Source organism: Pezoporus wallicus, unplaced genomic scaffold, assembly GCF_028554395.1.
Source record: "Pezoporus wallicus isolate ANWC-B61680 ecotype Strahan unplaced genomic scaffold, APGP_CSIRO_Pwel_v1 contig_8649, whole genome shotgun sequence".
NCBI lineage: Eukaryota > Metazoa > Chordata > Aves > Psittaciformes > Psittacidae > Pezoporus > Pezoporus wallicus.
Window position 1 is genome coordinate 591,802 of NW_026639134.1, and position 15,984 is coordinate 607,785.

The 15,984-nt window shown below is 42.5% G+C and overlaps 1 protein-coding gene across 10 annotated transcripts in view; it reads left to right on the forward strand.

Annotated features, from left to right (window-relative positions):
• WNK2 (WNK lysine deficient protein kinase 2) overlaps nt 1-15,984 on the forward strand; it is a 121,910-nt gene that overhangs the window by 42,041 nt on the left and 63,885 nt on the right. For all 10 annotated transcript variants that reach the window (XM_057413784.1, XM_057413782.1, XM_057413776.1 and 7 more), the window contains exons 4-6: nt 878-1,098; nt 5,136-5,293; nt 15,456-15,544. In XM_057413784.1, coding sequence (XP_057269767.1) covers nt 878-1,098; nt 5,136-5,293; nt 15,456-15,544 — 468 coding nt within the window. The remainder of the gene's footprint in view (nt 1-877; nt 1,099-5,135; nt 5,294-15,455; nt 15,545-15,984) is intronic.

The window sequence follows — 15,984 nt, forward strand, 5'->3', positions numbered from 1 at the left end:
TAAATGGAGCTGTTCTCTAGTGTCTGTCATTTGTCCCTGCAGTTGAACTGCGTTGATTTGACAGGAAGAATTTTGGCCTCCATCTCTCTTTCCCTGCTTTACTCTCTCAGTTATGCAACTAGAAGCTGTTTGCTCATGTGTTTCATCTTCTGCCTGTGATGCTTTAATTTGTCAGAGTGTGTTTTTGTGTTTGCTGTTGTGCTTGTATTTGCATGTTTTGTCAGAAAATTCGGCTAGAATAGCACTTGAATGGTAGAACCTCTTTTGGAAGCAGAAGGTGCTCCAGGTTATCTACTAAACCATATTAATTAATAGCTTGTGGTACTGACAGTCCTGTTAAGGTGGTATAAAACAGTTGGCATGAATTCTGGAACAGATTTTCATCCCCAATGGGAGCAGGATTCGTCACTGCATATACCCAGTGTGCTACTCTGCCAGTGCATTAGCAGGTTCTACAGCTTTCCAAAATACACCCTTCCAATCGACGTTTTAGGTATATGGAAAAAATGCGGGTGCATGGTCCAGTGGTCAAAACCTTGTGGTTAAAATTAAACTTCAGTATTCTTCTGTTTTAAATATAGGAAACATATTGTAAAGCTGTTCTCTGTGTGAAGTGAATTGCTGTACTTATTAGACTTGCAAATATTTGGTTGTATTTGCACCAAAAATGCTTATTATCTTCCTCCCTGAAAATGAATGCTTTAATTCCTCCATTGAAAAGATCTATTTCTTTCAATTTTGTGATATTTCTGAGCTGCTATTATGGCCTCTAATAAGGGCTTTTCTCTGGAATGGAGTTTCAGCTGTTGAACTCCCTAGAATCTCTAATAACGCTTCATTTTCTTTATGCTCACTTCTGTGTATGTTTGTGCTCTAGGTACCTGAAAAGATTTAAAGTGATGAAACCAAAAGTCCTGCGTAGTTGGTGCCGGCAGATCCTGAAGGGTCTTCTCTTCTTGCACACAAGAACTCCACCAATCATTCACAGAGACTTAAAATGTGACAATATCTTTATTACTGGGCCCACTGGATCTGTGAAAATAGGAGACTTGGGTCTCGCAACCCTCAAGAGAGCTTCATTTGCCAAAAGTGTCATAGGTAATTCTCCTGTTCTCCTTGGCTTCCTGCTCTTGGTGTGGTGGTTGTTTTTTTAATACCTTTCTTTCATGTTTTACACTAGTGTGTTTTTCGCATGTAGGTTAGTAGAATGGATTAAAGTGTTTTTGTGGCTATTCACTTTATACCACTATGAAAATCTGAGTAGGAAATGGCATCATGACTATGACTTGCTCTTTTCCTTCCTTCTGTGTCACAATGGTAAAACACTTCTTGTTTTGTTGTTGTTGTTTGTTTTCTTTAATTGAAATATTACTTGGTATCTACATATCCTACTGCAGAGCCAGGCTTCTCCTTTGCAGAGTGGCTGCAGGGGAGCTGGTCTGGCTGGAACACCTTATCCCATTTACTGGGGCATCAGCAGAACAGGCTGCAGGCACCTGCAGAGCTTGTCCCTGCCTCGATGCCATCCTGGCAGAGTGCTGCTGAAACAATGTCAAATCAGCAGGTACAAAATTAAAAGAGATTTCCACTAGGATATACAATAGATGATGCCCTCAGGAGGTGCCCGTGTGAGGAGTATTAGAACTCGGGCTCGCTTGAACTGCCAGGATGTTTCCTGAATGACTGTCCAAGGACGTTGTTTCCTTGCAAAAGTTACACGTAGCATTTTCTGTGTCAGTGTAATGTCCTGAATTCTCAAACATTCCGTGTTGTGATTTTTATGTGTTTTTTTTTTACCCAGATTTCCATAGCAGATTCCCTTTGTTCAGGTCTGTTGGTGATGGTTTTAGGAAGCTGCAAATTCTTCAGAGAGGATGCTGAAAGTGAGGGAAGTTATCACACATGTAGTTGTATTTGAACTTACAGTATAAATGGAAATTACATTCTAGGTAATTAGAGTTAGCAAACTGATAGTGACAGTTAGTGTTCCCTTTCTATGTATCTTTCAAGCAGTAGCTGCTTAAATAGTTATTTTAGCATCTCAAATTTTCAGAGATTATAATTCTTTGCAGTTATTTGTACTAAAGTATCAACCTTAATGCTTAGGGAGCCCAGTGCTGTTGGAAGTTGGAATGGTAGAAATCTTGGGTATGTGCTTGGCAGCTGTAGGTGTGCTCAGCCTTGTGGATTTTAGTGAAAAGATGTTGGTTTGTAGCTGTTAAATTTAACTTTCAGTAATTGGCAGATCTCTAGTTTTTAACTTCTAATAATTTGCTGTTGAGGGTCAGTATTTCTTCACATGCTTTTTTGCAGTAGAACAGTTGTCCACAGGACACAATGGCATAGTATCAGTAGTACCAATACAGGCTTTTGTAAAATCAGTTGTTACCACAACACCACCAAAGCATGCTCATATCTAAAAGAAGCTCAATACTGAAAAGGGCTGCAGGTTGCTGGCAAGGTGTCCGCGTTTGTTTTGGTAATATAACTAAGCCTACCTTTTTCATGAGTAGGGCTGTTCCAAGGAAAGAATTAGGAGGGCTTGGAAACACTGATCACATAAGTGATTCTGCCTCCTCGGTAAATGTAGCAGCTTTAAAGAAATATTAGTATCTGATTTTTTTTATCGGCTTGAATGGAATGAAGTCAGCATGGCCGAGGTCCAGTTTTTCCCTTGCTGCATTCATGCCATCGTTGATGCTCATCTGACCTTGCAGTGTATCTCTGCAGGGAGGCGAGACAGGGCAAAACTCTTCTGCCAAGAGGAGCTGAATTGGATACTGGGCAACTTTACATTTAGGTGGTCTGTTTTGTTGAAATGTACTTGTATGTATTCCTTCCCAGCCCTTAGGGATGGGGGGAAAATGACATTTTCATGCTCTTTTGGCATGGTGTCAAGAATTTCACTTGCTTCTTAGGCTTTTGCTGGCACTTTTGGATTTGCTTTAGATGCTCCCTAATTCATGAGATTCTCTCCTGCCTCTGAGTCTTGTTCCTTCTAAATCGAGGTAGCAGCTCCAAACCCCTCTGTGGCAGTTGTTAACTATTGCAGAGCAGCAGGCACCGCTGCTGTCACAAAGACCCCAAAGAGCAGGCACTACGCTGAGCTTTCCACCTCATGGGTCCTGCTGATTTACAAAAGCTGAAGGTACAGGTGTCTTGGAGGTGGAAGGATCATAAACAATGAGAGAGACTGATCCCAAATTTTGTAAAATTAATTTTTCAGGAATGTTTGTGCTATTTGGTGAATTAGGCCAAGAAAACATGCAAAAGCAGAGTTTTTACTGACATACCCTGTTTCTGAGAGACACTGTTCGTGTTGACATTGAAAAAAATCCTTACGTCATGTCCCCAAACATAAGAGAACTATTTTCTCCTGGTATATGTTACTTCAATGACAGCTGTGCTTTATCTGCTGATGAAGACATGTCATCACAAAAAAGGAAGGGTCTCAGGCTGCTGCATGGTGATGGGAGGCAGTTTGGGTCCTGGGGGCTGCTGCTGGGCTGGACAGGCACGGTTTGTCTGAGTCTTTCATGTGGTCCCAGACCTCTCATGCTCCTTTTGACATCCCAGTGTGTATGGCTTCCTGATCCTCCCTGGCAGCATACAAGCATTAATCTCTCTTCCTTCATCTTTTCTAAACGTAAAAAGGAAATAAATTAGTCTTGACTCCTAAGCATAAATTACATCACCAGATGCAGTTCCTGGAATAAATTATGCAAGTGGTAGTTTTTTTCCCTTTTGCTGTATAAGACCACACTTTTCAGAGTAGCTTGCTGTGCAGATGTGGCAGGCGTAAGTTGCTGCTTCTCATAAAGCTGCAACTTCCACTTATAGAATCCTAGAATCACAGGATGGTTTGGGTTGGAAGGGACCTTAAAGCTCAACCAGTCCCGACTCCCTGCCACGGGCAGGGACCCCTTCCACTAGAGCAGCTTGCTCCAAGCCCCTGTGTCCAGCCTGGCCTTGAACACTGCCAGGGATGGGGCAGCCACAGCTTCTCTGGGCACCCTGTGCCAGCGCCTCAGCACCCTCACAGGGAATAACTTCTTCCTTATATCCAGCCTAAACCTCCCTAAGTGTAGAACCATTCTCCCTTGTCCTGTCACTACAGTCCCTGACGAAGAGTCTCTCCCTAGTATCCTTGTAGCCCCTTCAGACACTGGAAGCTGCTCCAGGTTCTCCATGCAGCTTCTCTTCTCCAGGCTGAACAGCCACAGTGTTCTCAGCCTGTCTTTGTATGGGAGATGCTCCAGCCCCTGATCATTCTCGTGGCCTCCTCTGGGCTTGCTCCAAGAATTCCATGTCTGACGACATCAAAACTGTACACAGTGCTCTAAGTTATAAAGCAGGAAATACACTGCCTCGCTTAATATTTAATCAGTTGAATTAGACTTCTGACACTTTAATCCCGTTGAGTAGGACCATGTCCTGTGAGTAGCCTCATTGATTTGTCCCACTAAACCAGTGACGGAATTAGGTTTAATGTTTTGTGCATGACTTTGTAGGTGATTTGTGATGCTACTTGCTTCCAAAGAGCTGTCTGTCTGCTGGGTGGTTGCTACGTATCTCTGGAGGGAAAAAAATGCAAATTTGCATTGAGAAAACCAAGAGTGAAGGTTCTCCTTTCTATTCTCCTGTATTTTCCTGATCTCCACACAGAAAAGAAACTGTTTCATGGCTTGCACTGTGGTCAGGCAATGTGCTGCACCTCATTCTGCTGTTCTGGTTTTGAAATTTTGAAACTTCCTCCAAACTACCACCCCCTTTTTTGTTTTTCTCTTCTCTCCTCTTTCCCCTTATATTATTCATGATGCTCCTGCTCATTGCATAGATGAGCTTTGAAGGTCCCTTCCAACCCAAACTATTCTGTGATTGCCAGCGAGCCATGGGTATGTAAGTAAAGTATGTGTGCTGACTTTGGGTTGCTTCCCTGGACAGTGTCTGAGCTGGTTACTTCCCCCTTTTGAAATAATTACACATGCACCTGTACATAGCTATAATGGGCACACTTCTTATAGGTGAAAAAGGTTGTGGTTAAAGCTATTTAGAACTTACTCTCTTTTAATTCTTTTAACATTCTTTTAATTACATTCTTACAATTTACATTCTTTTTGCTCGTGTCTGTGTAGGTACACCAGAATTCATGGCCCCGGAAATGTATGAGGAACACTACGATGAATCTGTGGATGTCTATGCTTTTGGAATGTGCATGTTGGAAATGGCTACCTCAGAATACCCTTACTCAGAATGCCAGAATGCTGCTCAAATTTACCGGAAAGTCACCTGTGTGAGTAAACTTCCTTCATTTGTGCTGGAATTTTGTAGCGTGATGGCTGGGACCGATCTTGTTCAGCATCTGTGTTGGTGACGTGGGCAGTGGGATTGAGTGCACCCTCAGCAAGTTTGCCGATGACACCAAGCTGTGTGGTTGGGTTGATACGCTGGAGGGAAGGAATGCCATCCAGAGGGACCTCGACACACTTGTGAGCTGGGCTGATGCCAACCTCATGGAGTTTAACCATGCCAAGTGCAAGGTCCTACACGTGGGTGGGAGCAATCCCAGGCAGAGCTACAGGTTGGGCAGAGAAGAGATTCAGAGCAGCCCTGCGGAGAAGGACTTGGGGGTGTTGGTTGATGAGAAAATGAACATGAGCTGGCTTCAGTGTGCGCTCGCAGCCCAGAAAGCAACCGTATCCTGGGCTGCATTAAAAGGAGCGTGACCAGCAGGTCGAAGGAGGTGATCCTGCCCCTCTACTCTGCTCTTGTGAGACCTCACCTGGAGCATTGTGTGCAGTTCTGGTGTCCTCAACATAAAAAGGACATGGAACTGTTGGAACAAGTCCAGAGAAGGGCCACGAGGATGATCAGGGGACTGGAACACCTCCTGTATGAAGACAGGCTGAGAAAGTTGGGGCTGTTCAGCCTGGAGAAGAGAAGCTGCGTGGAGAACTCATAGCCCCCTTCCAGTGTCTGAAGGGGGCCTATAGGGATGCTGGGGAGGGACTCTTCATTAGGGACTCTAGTGACAGGACAAGGTGTAACGGGTTAAAAGTTAAAGAGGGGAAGTTTAGATTGGATCTAAGGAGGAAATTCTTTCCTGTTAGGGTGGTGAGGCACTGGAATGGGTTGCCCAGGGAAGCTTTGAATGCTCCATCCCTGGCAGTGTTCAAGGCCAGGTTGGATCAGGCTTTGGAGCAAGCTGCTCTAGTGGAAGGTGTCCCTGCCCATGGCAGGGGGGTTGGAACTTAATGAGCTTTAAGGTCCCTTCCAACCCTAACTATTCTATGATTCTGGGATACTATGTGAATGAGGTGTCAGTCCTGTCGAATGTGTGGTGTGTTGTAGAAGTTGAGGTGTCTGAGCTCAGGGTTGCACAAGCCTGCTGTAGGTTCATGTGTAAGTTTGCAGTTCCACAACTGGATCCTGTAGTTTATACTGCTGTAGCATAAAGTATTTTCAGTTGTCTTAGTTGCTGATTTAATCTCCCATCAGCTGAAAATACATGTAACTGTTGAAGAATGAGCAGGGAAAAAATCTTTGCTCTAGTCTTCCCTCCTAAACAAGGACTTTTCAGATTTGATCAAGTTTCCTTTTATGTTACAGCCAAAATACTTGTTTATATGGTGGAGGATGTTTGATTCAGATTTCCAGCATATATTCCATCTATATGTACACGTAAGAAAATATCTGAAGATATAAAAGGGAGAATTTAGCAATACTTAGTTTTGCAGTCAGCCAGAGGAGCTTTGTATCTGCATTTTGGAACTCTGCAAAGTCTGGTAAACAGGAGAGGAACCATAGAAGTGGTTTTGCTGCATTTTCAGGTGAGGTTAGGCTAGAGAAGTCAATCTAAAATAATCTTTACACTGAACAAAATACCCTGTCCCTCGTTCTTACTCCCAGATGATAAATCTGTTTGTCTACATGAGCTGTGCTGTGAATGCTTGAAGAAACTCTTGACTCTGTAACATGCAAATCACTGACTGCAGAGAAATGAGACTTGCTAAAGGCTTTGGCAGCTGTAGTTATATTCTGCTCTCCTTGGTTAAGTGAAACCAAGAGTTACAGGAGGTTCTTTTCAGGATAGATTATGTTAAAAAGGCTAGTTTGTTGAAGATTGTCCCAGGTATGTCCTTCCATCTTCCATCCACAAAAGAAGAGAGTGAGCTGTGTGGTTTGACCCTTGTGCATCACCAAAAGATGCAGTCAGCACACTCGGGATGGGAAGAGGGGAAGAAAGCTGCACTAAAACTTGTGAAGAGTAGCTACAGATAACATTGCTTTTATTTCTTTGACCTATGAGGTAGGAAGAGTAGTTAGGCTTGAACAGGAGATACAGTGAATGGATCCATCTCTGAGTCTCCAAAAGTGTGGTCCCAAAATTAGTATTCCTCTTATCCAACTGCTTGTTATGACCCATAGTCTTCTCAAATGAAACATAATAATAACTGCTTGATTTTGAAAGGTTCTTGAGACCACTTGCCTCTTTCAAGAGGTTCATAGGGTCAGGCTAGTACTAATGGGGTTCTGTGAAATCCCACAGTCAGCAAACACCGCTCGAGGTCAAAATTGTGTTATGAATTTTGTTGTACACTAATTGCTCACACTCAGTACAGAGATCAAACACCCAAACACTTGCATGTGCCAGATGATGGGCTGATGTGCAATTCTGATTTTTATAGCTCTAGTTTGTACTGTTCAATATCTGTCTTTTCCCACCACTGATGACTGGGATGCCAGGAAGCTGGTGCTCTTGTAGATGGCTGTGCTAACAGGCTGTACTGCTGCTAATCTGGTGGGAGAGGGAGGATGTAAATTACTTGGGAATCTGTGTTTAAAAGCTGAAGTCAGTATCACAGGACACAGGAGGATGTCCCTGCTGGCAGTGAGAGACGCCATCGCTTTCTGAAAGCAGGAGGACACATCTGAAGAGCTTTAGTCCATTTTTGTGTAACCTGTTGCAAGCTGACATTTGTAGCTTGATAAACCTGGATCTTTCCCAGTGGATAAAGGGGACCTACAAGAAACCTGGAGAGGGCTTTGGACAAGGGCCTATAGGGACAGGCCAAGGGGAATGGCTTTAACCTGCCCAAGGGGAGACTGAGATGAGCTCTTAGGCAGAAGCTCTTCCCTGTGAGGGTGCTGAGGCGCTGGCACAGGGTGCCCAGAGAAGCTGTGGCTGCCCCATCCCTGGCAGTGTTCAAGGCCAGGTTGGACACAGGGGCTTGGAGCAAGCTGCTCCAGTGGAAGGTGTTCCTGCCCGTGGCAGGGGTTGGAGCTGGATGAGCTTTAAGGTCCCTTCCAACACAAACCAGGCTGGGATTCTGTGATTGCAACCCTGGTTTCTGGTAGTTTTATCTCTTCCTGGAGCGTAGCTTTCAACCCACAGTTACTCTTAGCCATCTGGAATACTGGTAATTCAGACTTTGCACGGCTCCTATATCTCATTTATCAAAGCAATATCCAAGATGGCAAAGAATAATGATTAATCAGAGGATTCCTAATTAGATGTTACATTTCAATTTGCAGACTTAAGTAGTCATTTTTCTAAACACTGATGAAAGCCTGAGCGACTTATTTTCTATGGCAATAACCTTTACATAGCTGAGGATTATATGGTAAGTTTATAAAATTTTGTAAAACTGGTCTTACACTAGCAATTTTAGAGACGAAAAATCATGCTTATCATAAAGAAGTAATGGTGGAGAAGCTGTTAAAAGGTTGCTTTGTTACTTGTAAGGGATATTTTTTTAACAGAACTGTCTAGCAAGGGAAGCTGAAGCAGATGGCATCAGGCACAGATTCATAGAATCACAGAATAGTTAGGGTTAGAAAGGACCTTAAGATCATCCGGTTCCACCCCCCCTGCCATGGGTAGGGATACCTCACATTAAATTCTAGATTCTTTAGATGGAAAAGCTGGTATTGCTGTCCTTCCAAGGAAAGAGTTAACCACCTCCCTGTTAGGAGGGAGAAAGTCCTGTGAATGCCATGAGCTGCATGAATTGTCAGACAGGGAGGAGGAGCAGGGGGTGGACCTCTTAGTGAGGGTGCAAGAGGAGCAGCAGGGAGATCCCCTGTCCCAGAAGGAGCCTCCAGCTTGGGCTCAACAGCTTCTCTAGAGGAGCTGCATCCGCCGGAGAGCTGGCGACAGCAAAGGACCCCACTACGACCCATGTGAGCTGCAGCTTAGGGGTGAGGGAAGCTGTTGCTGCTGCTGTGGAGGGACAGGGATTCGGGGTGTGGGTCCTGAGCCATCACCAGACCATGAGGTCTGCTCTGTTAGCTGGGGCTGTGATGACTTACAGCTGAAAAGACTTTAAAATCACTTTCCATGAAGGGTTAAGGGTTGGTAATGCAGCAGCTACTGCTAGTGTTGGGTTTTACTAGACTGAAATACAGGGTAGAAATGGAGCTTAGGCTGAAACCAGGAGGCTGAATTAGACTGCTGTCTTCCAGTGTTAGATGAGGTTGGGGGCTCTCAGTAGAGCCAGAGGTGGCCCAGACCTTCTCCAATTGAGGGGATCAGTGGTGTGGTGCCCCTGAAGGCTGTCACGTATTTCAGCTTGTCAGTGAGAAATTTACTTAATTTTTCATAAAAGTATGGGTTTATGCCCCAGAAATGTAAACACTATTTTTAGTGTTTTAAAATTGAGGGCTAATGTAATATAAAAATATATTTGCTGATGCTTGTATTTTGAAAACTTAAATTTATTCACTTTTCCTGCCTTGGCCTCAGCATCAGGGTGGCAACCACGGGAGGTGTCAGTAGTATGCAAAGGGGTTAGAATTGCTTGCTAGTGTTTGCATCAAGCAAGCAATTGCTTGCTAGTGAAGGTACAATAACCACCTTATTCTTCAGACTGCCTCTAACCTCACTTTGGGTTACTCTGGGCTGCACATTCCCACTCCTGCCCAGCACAGCCAATGTGTTAGTTTGATTTTGCCATTATAATGCCTTTTCCAATGGTTTCTATTCTGTTCTAACGTTCTATCTAACTCTTGCCTGCTAATAGGCCATAAGATAAAAATAAAGTCATAGGTGTTGAGTCCCATGCCTTGGTGGTCCTTATTGGTATGGAAAATAGAAATGTTACCCCTCGGAGACATTACTGTTCTGTTTTAAGATACTATGCATTATGTGCGTCTGCAGTGTAAGATTATTACGGTTATTTATGTCAGGGATCTTTTATTCTGCCTGGCCATATTCTCATGTCTTAATTGCTGCCTAAGTTTTCTACACTTGTTTTTAGATCTGTGTAAGTGTATGTCCAGGATGAAGTGGAAGTAATTATTAACTGTACAGAGGGGCTGATTTCTTTGCCAGACAAGACGTGCTTGTAGGACTTGTCACCTCTCTCTACCCTTTCAGCCTGAATTGTGGAGTGTAAACATGAAAGCATTCATATGCAATATAAATAGCAAACACATGTTTTTCAAGCAGCAGGTCCAAGGCACGTTTTCTGCAGTTAACTTCGAAGTGATTTCCTGGTCAGCATATTTGCAGTGACCTTCATTCTGATGCCATAATCTCATTTTTCATGCATAACTGGATGGGGTTTTTTCTTAGTTCTTTTTGTGTGTGTGTTCAGTCATTCTGCCGAGTGATTTTGATGCAGACAATAGCGACGAAGCATTGGAGCCTGTGAGCTTCCCATGCAGCTCCAGCCCAATGTTTTCTTACTGATGTGCTGCAGAATACACAGCAGGCTGGCTGTAGCTGCCAGGGGTTTGTGGTGACCTTGCTGGGTTCAACAGCACGAACCTGTGCTTTAAAACAACCCCCATGTTTGTATTGGTTTTGCATTGTAAATTTCCATCTCATTTCTGCTATATAAATGTATTGAATGTTTTCCCAGGATTTGCAGACTATATTCTGTATTACCCAAACAGAACAAATGCTATAGCTGTAGCACAGCAACAAAGGACAAATAATGCTAAAAGTGTCATTGCACAGACTTTGTTTCAGGTATGTTCTGAGATCTGCAGATAATCTTCTTAGGTTAGCATTAGGATTTAGTACCTTTTTGGAGTGAAATAGAGATGAGTTTATAATTGTACACAGCGAGCTGACTGACGGATGTTGTGGAGCAAAAGTCTGGCAAAACTGAGAACTTTACCTTCACTTTATTAACTTCCAAGTGCCTGTGGGAGGGTGGAATTGCAGTTGGAAACATGATTTGAGCTTGTTTGGAAGAAAGATTTTTCATTTTCTAGGAATTGCATGAGTCTAGAGACCACCTTCAGGTAGAAGGTGGTGGTTTAGTCCAAAGTCAACTGTACCTAGATAAGGAGGGCACCTTCTAGGTGAAAGGAAAGCCTTTAGAAAAATCCCTAACTGACATGGGTCACAGGTGAAGTTGGCTTGCCTGGCATATGCTGTGCATCCTATACAGTGTCTCTGCTGATGGAAAGATCACAAGAGACTGGTTTTAGGCCTCTGAAAAAGGAACTTCACAGAGTTGCCCCCGACATGAAGGTTCAAACTTCAATGTCGTGTGTGTGCCTGTCAACTCGACTCTTACACTGGAGTGCAATGTATTTCGAATGTAATCGCTTCAGTAGGAACGTGAGGAGAGAAAGTGCTGGCGAGGGGTTCAGAGTAAATTATCCTGGTTGAGACAGAGAATTTATCAAAAAGGAGATTGTTTGATCTTCTCTCATTTTTGCTCTGGATTACATAGCATTTACAGAATTTGCATGAGAATGTCTATATGCACCTTCTGTCAATGAGTTGGCCCTGCATTCCAGATACAGTGGTGTTGAATTTACTGTTCTGTACAAGACAGCTGTACAGTTTTCAAGTGTCATAGATAATTCCTTAGCTAATATACTTTGCATTTTGGTGCCATATTTCCTTGGGAATGCTCAGGGAAGACAGATGGCTTTTGTATAAATGAATGCTTGCAAGTAGAAACCTGCTTTTCACATAAACCCACTTGGCTGTCAGGAGGGCTGTAAGCATCAGGGCACAGCACGGTAGGAAGGGTTGCAGCATGACAGTGAGATGGCCTTGGAGATTTTACTGAAGAGGAAGGAGCAAAAGCATGCGACAGCATATGGGCATTGGAAGAACACACTTTGGCAAAGTACTTCTGTTCACTGTGCATATTTTGCCCTTGTTTGTTTTAGTCATGTATTCATAGCTTAGCTGTTCACTAGATTAATAGAATAGATGTTCTGAGAGGAGTCAGTATTCCTTCCAAAGATGTTGGAAGTAAAATGGTGTTTGGAGGAGTTGCTTTTTTTTTCCTTTTGTGGAATCAATTTGTAAGGTCGGAATTCAGGGTCAGTTCTCAGGTATCTCTCAAAAAGACCATTTCCAGGCAAACCTGCTTTACCAATGCCCAATATATCCAACCCTGCATCAAGCTGAACCATGTAACTGAAGATTGTTCGTGAATTCTGGAAAAAAAAAATTAAATTGAGATACTGTAACATTCATGATGCTATTTATATCTTATCTGTTCAGTGTGTGTTAAGATACCCATGAAAGCACTCTGCAATTATAAAAAGCAATTGGCAGGTTCCCTTGAGTGTGAAGATCCATGAGCAATATGTTCCTCTAGGTAGCTGGAAGCTCTTCAGGTAGTGTGGTGATAGGTGCCTCTGCTGCTTGCTTTGAGGCCTTTTTTTGGTGTTTGGGGTGTTGTGTTTCACACCTCACACCCTGTTAGATTGATACTGATGGACATTTGTGGACTATTTTTCAGTAAACAGTAAGATTGTAAGTAAGATGTCTTTATTACAAATTCTTCCTGCTAAGTATCACTGAGATGGAAATCAGTGGTTTCCTATAGCAAACTGCAGTGTTGAAAAATGTAGATATTTGTCCTGTTGCTTTCCATTCTGAATTGTCAAAGAGTTCTTCAGACTCCTCCCCATCTGAGAACACAGTAAGTTCCTATAGCTTCAGGGTATATAGAGGACTCATTCTAAAAATGTCTTTTGGTGGTACTTTGTTTTCTTTCATTTCCAGTTCTGAGCTCTTGATGCACTGTGGTGCCTTTGCTTGTTTTGAGCAAATTGAAGCCCAGGCACTCCTAGCACTGTGACACATTTTTCTAATATACAAATCTGAACTCTCATAAGTAACATTTAGGTTTGCTTTAAGCAAATAATTCTTTTCAGTGGGTCACAGCCAGGCAGCCACAGACACACATCATTTTGGTTTGCTCCTACAAGACTGGTTTGTGTGGATCTCCGCTGCTCTCTGCTGAGGCAAAACTGGGAAGCTGAGCCTTTGTGCGATTCTTCTGTCTTTTTTTCCCAGAATTTATGTAAATATGTAATTTATGAATTACATATTTCATTCTTAGGTTTCAAAACAAAAAGGGACCGGATGACATGACATAAATAAATTCAAGTTTAAAATTGAACCTGAGGCTCGAGTAGCAGCAGAATATTAATGAGAAGACAAAAGTATAATCTGATGCTGGAATATTCAGAAATTCTCAGAGAGGTGCCAGCCCTTGTTGAAATTCACCCATGACATTTATTCAAGACTAAATTCAGTGAAGTGCTCGCAGATACCTTCTGAAATACATATTTTATTTTTGTTATCCAACTGAGACAAAAGTCCCCTCTTCAGAACTTCAAGCTTCCGCATCTGCCACTGCATGATCCATCACTGACTTTTCTTTCAGAGTGAAATTTTAAAAGGATTTCATTGGAGTTAAATGTCCCAATCACATTCATTATGTGCTTAATCAGATTCTGGGGTTTTTAGATAAAGGAAATCAGGTTTCCTTTATCTTTCTTATTTATTATCCTTTATTCTTCTTGCTGACTTCATTGGAAATGCTTGGGTCCTTAAGTAATAGAACCGAACTGCGGAATCTGTTTCTAAACTAATTTTCACCCCCACACATCTTGTTTTACTAGGTTGGGAGGTTCTGTGATTTTGAAATTGGTTGTTGTTGTTGTTGTGATTTAAGCTGAATATCACACATAAAAAGGGTTACTTTTTGTGTTGCCACTTTTCTTATCTATGGCTGTGTATGTACATAAATGTGTTCACAGGAATATTCTGTTGAACTGCATGGAATGAGTTGCCAGCATTACAGATGTTGGGGTACCTGTTAGTTGTTTCTATGTTATTTGGCAAGGAGAGCAGTAGGGTGGCCATGCTGGAAACGATGGTGGTTCCTAATGGATCATGCCTTCCTCCCTGCCTGCAACCTGACTGTCATGGTTTAAGCCCAGCTGGTAACTCAGAGCCATGCAGCCGCTCGCTCACTCCTTCTCCTTTCCCCCCCCTGCTCCTGGATGAATGGGGTGGAGAATCAAAAGCATGTAAATCCCACGGACTGAGAGAAGAGCAGTCCAGTAACAGTCTGTTACAGCTGAACCCAGGACACTGGCATCAGAAGAAACTGTCAGGCTGGGATCTGAAAATGCATGTGTGCGTTGACTGCCCAGGTGTTCCCCGTAGCTTGCTGTTTAGTATATCTTGATTAAGAAAGATGACATGATACATAAACTGTCATTTAGACTGAGAACTTGCATGCTACCCTCTTTATGTTGATACATGTTTTAACTGTGGCTATATAACCCTGAGGGGTATCATGCTGAGCTAAGATCTTCATCCTGGCATATTAGGGAGAGATGACCTGACTGCCCTAGAAGTGTGTGTGTGCTTCTTTTAAAGTTTCCTCCTGCAAGGAACAGTTGGGTTTTCTCCTTGAAAGGCCGTGCTTGTAGGTTAGCTGTTCCAAATCTGGAACTGAACGCTATTCCCAGCAAAAATGTTAACATTTGACAGAGACTGAACTTGATTTATAGGTTGATTTATGTGTTACACCTGCTCTGCCACTCATTCCCCATGAGGTTCTAACAATGTGTTGGGGAAATGCAGGAGTTACAAAGAGCCGTTGGGCATGTTCTCCTGTTCCCCTACTTGCTTTTGGGGTTGGGTTTTGATTTATTTTTTTTTTTGTGGGGTGGAGGTGTTGAAGAGCGTTGGGGACATAGAAGAGCAAAATATTGAGACATCTGTGGGAAACAGGAGTTTGGAATATGCAGAGGTACTTTTGACTCATTCTTTAAACTGGCTGTTTGAAGAAAAACATGATTATCCGTCTTTGTTGATGTTTTGAGAGTTAAGACAAAAAAAAAGAATAATTTCAGAGAAGAGTTATTTTGAAAATTTAAAATTTGCTGTTTCTTGAATATTGACTTCAAGATAGAAAGGTGAGGTTTGCAAAGGTTGGTAAAGAAAAAGGGAGATTTGACCTGCGTCCGTTCATGTACAAACTAGTGTGCTTAGTTTTTGAAGTGCAGTGGTACTTAGAAATATGGTAATCCTATGTCTTCAATTCAATTTTGCATTTAAAGTATTAGTTTCTCCAAGAGTTGAATTGACTGTAAAATGTAGGAAAAATGTTCTTAATTAAGAGATACAATGCAATTCTTTTTCAAACTAAATTGTTTTTCTCTGTCCTTTTTAGGGTATAAAGCCAGCAAGCTTTGAGAAAGTTACTGATCCTGAAATTAAGGAGATAATTGGGGAGTGCATTTGCAAAAATAAAGAAGAAAGGTTTGTTTCAAGTAATCAAGTTTTGAATTAAATAATGTGTATGCAGAGATTTCAAAGCTGTCTGCAGGTTTTTGTTCTGGCCTCTGAGTTTCTCCTGTGCAGGAGAAAATACAGAATGGAAATACAGCTATAAATGATTGTCTGCTTTCCTGCCAGGAATGTCAGGATAATTGAATAAATGCTGTTGGTGTGTCTCTCAGCCTCTCAGCTTCAAAGAATAAGGTCAGAAGCACTATTGTGGACATATTAGCTAATGTATTCTAGCACATTCTGGCATAGCTGTCTGTAAAACCTCACTTTGGAGGTTCTGTGTGGAGCATCAATCGTGGTGGAGGTCAACCATGAGTGTGACATGGTAGATTCACCCCAGACAGATTCTGTTGGCTCATTAACCTCTGGATGTGGAGACAAATTGTGCCTTGTTTCCAGCTTTGGTTTTA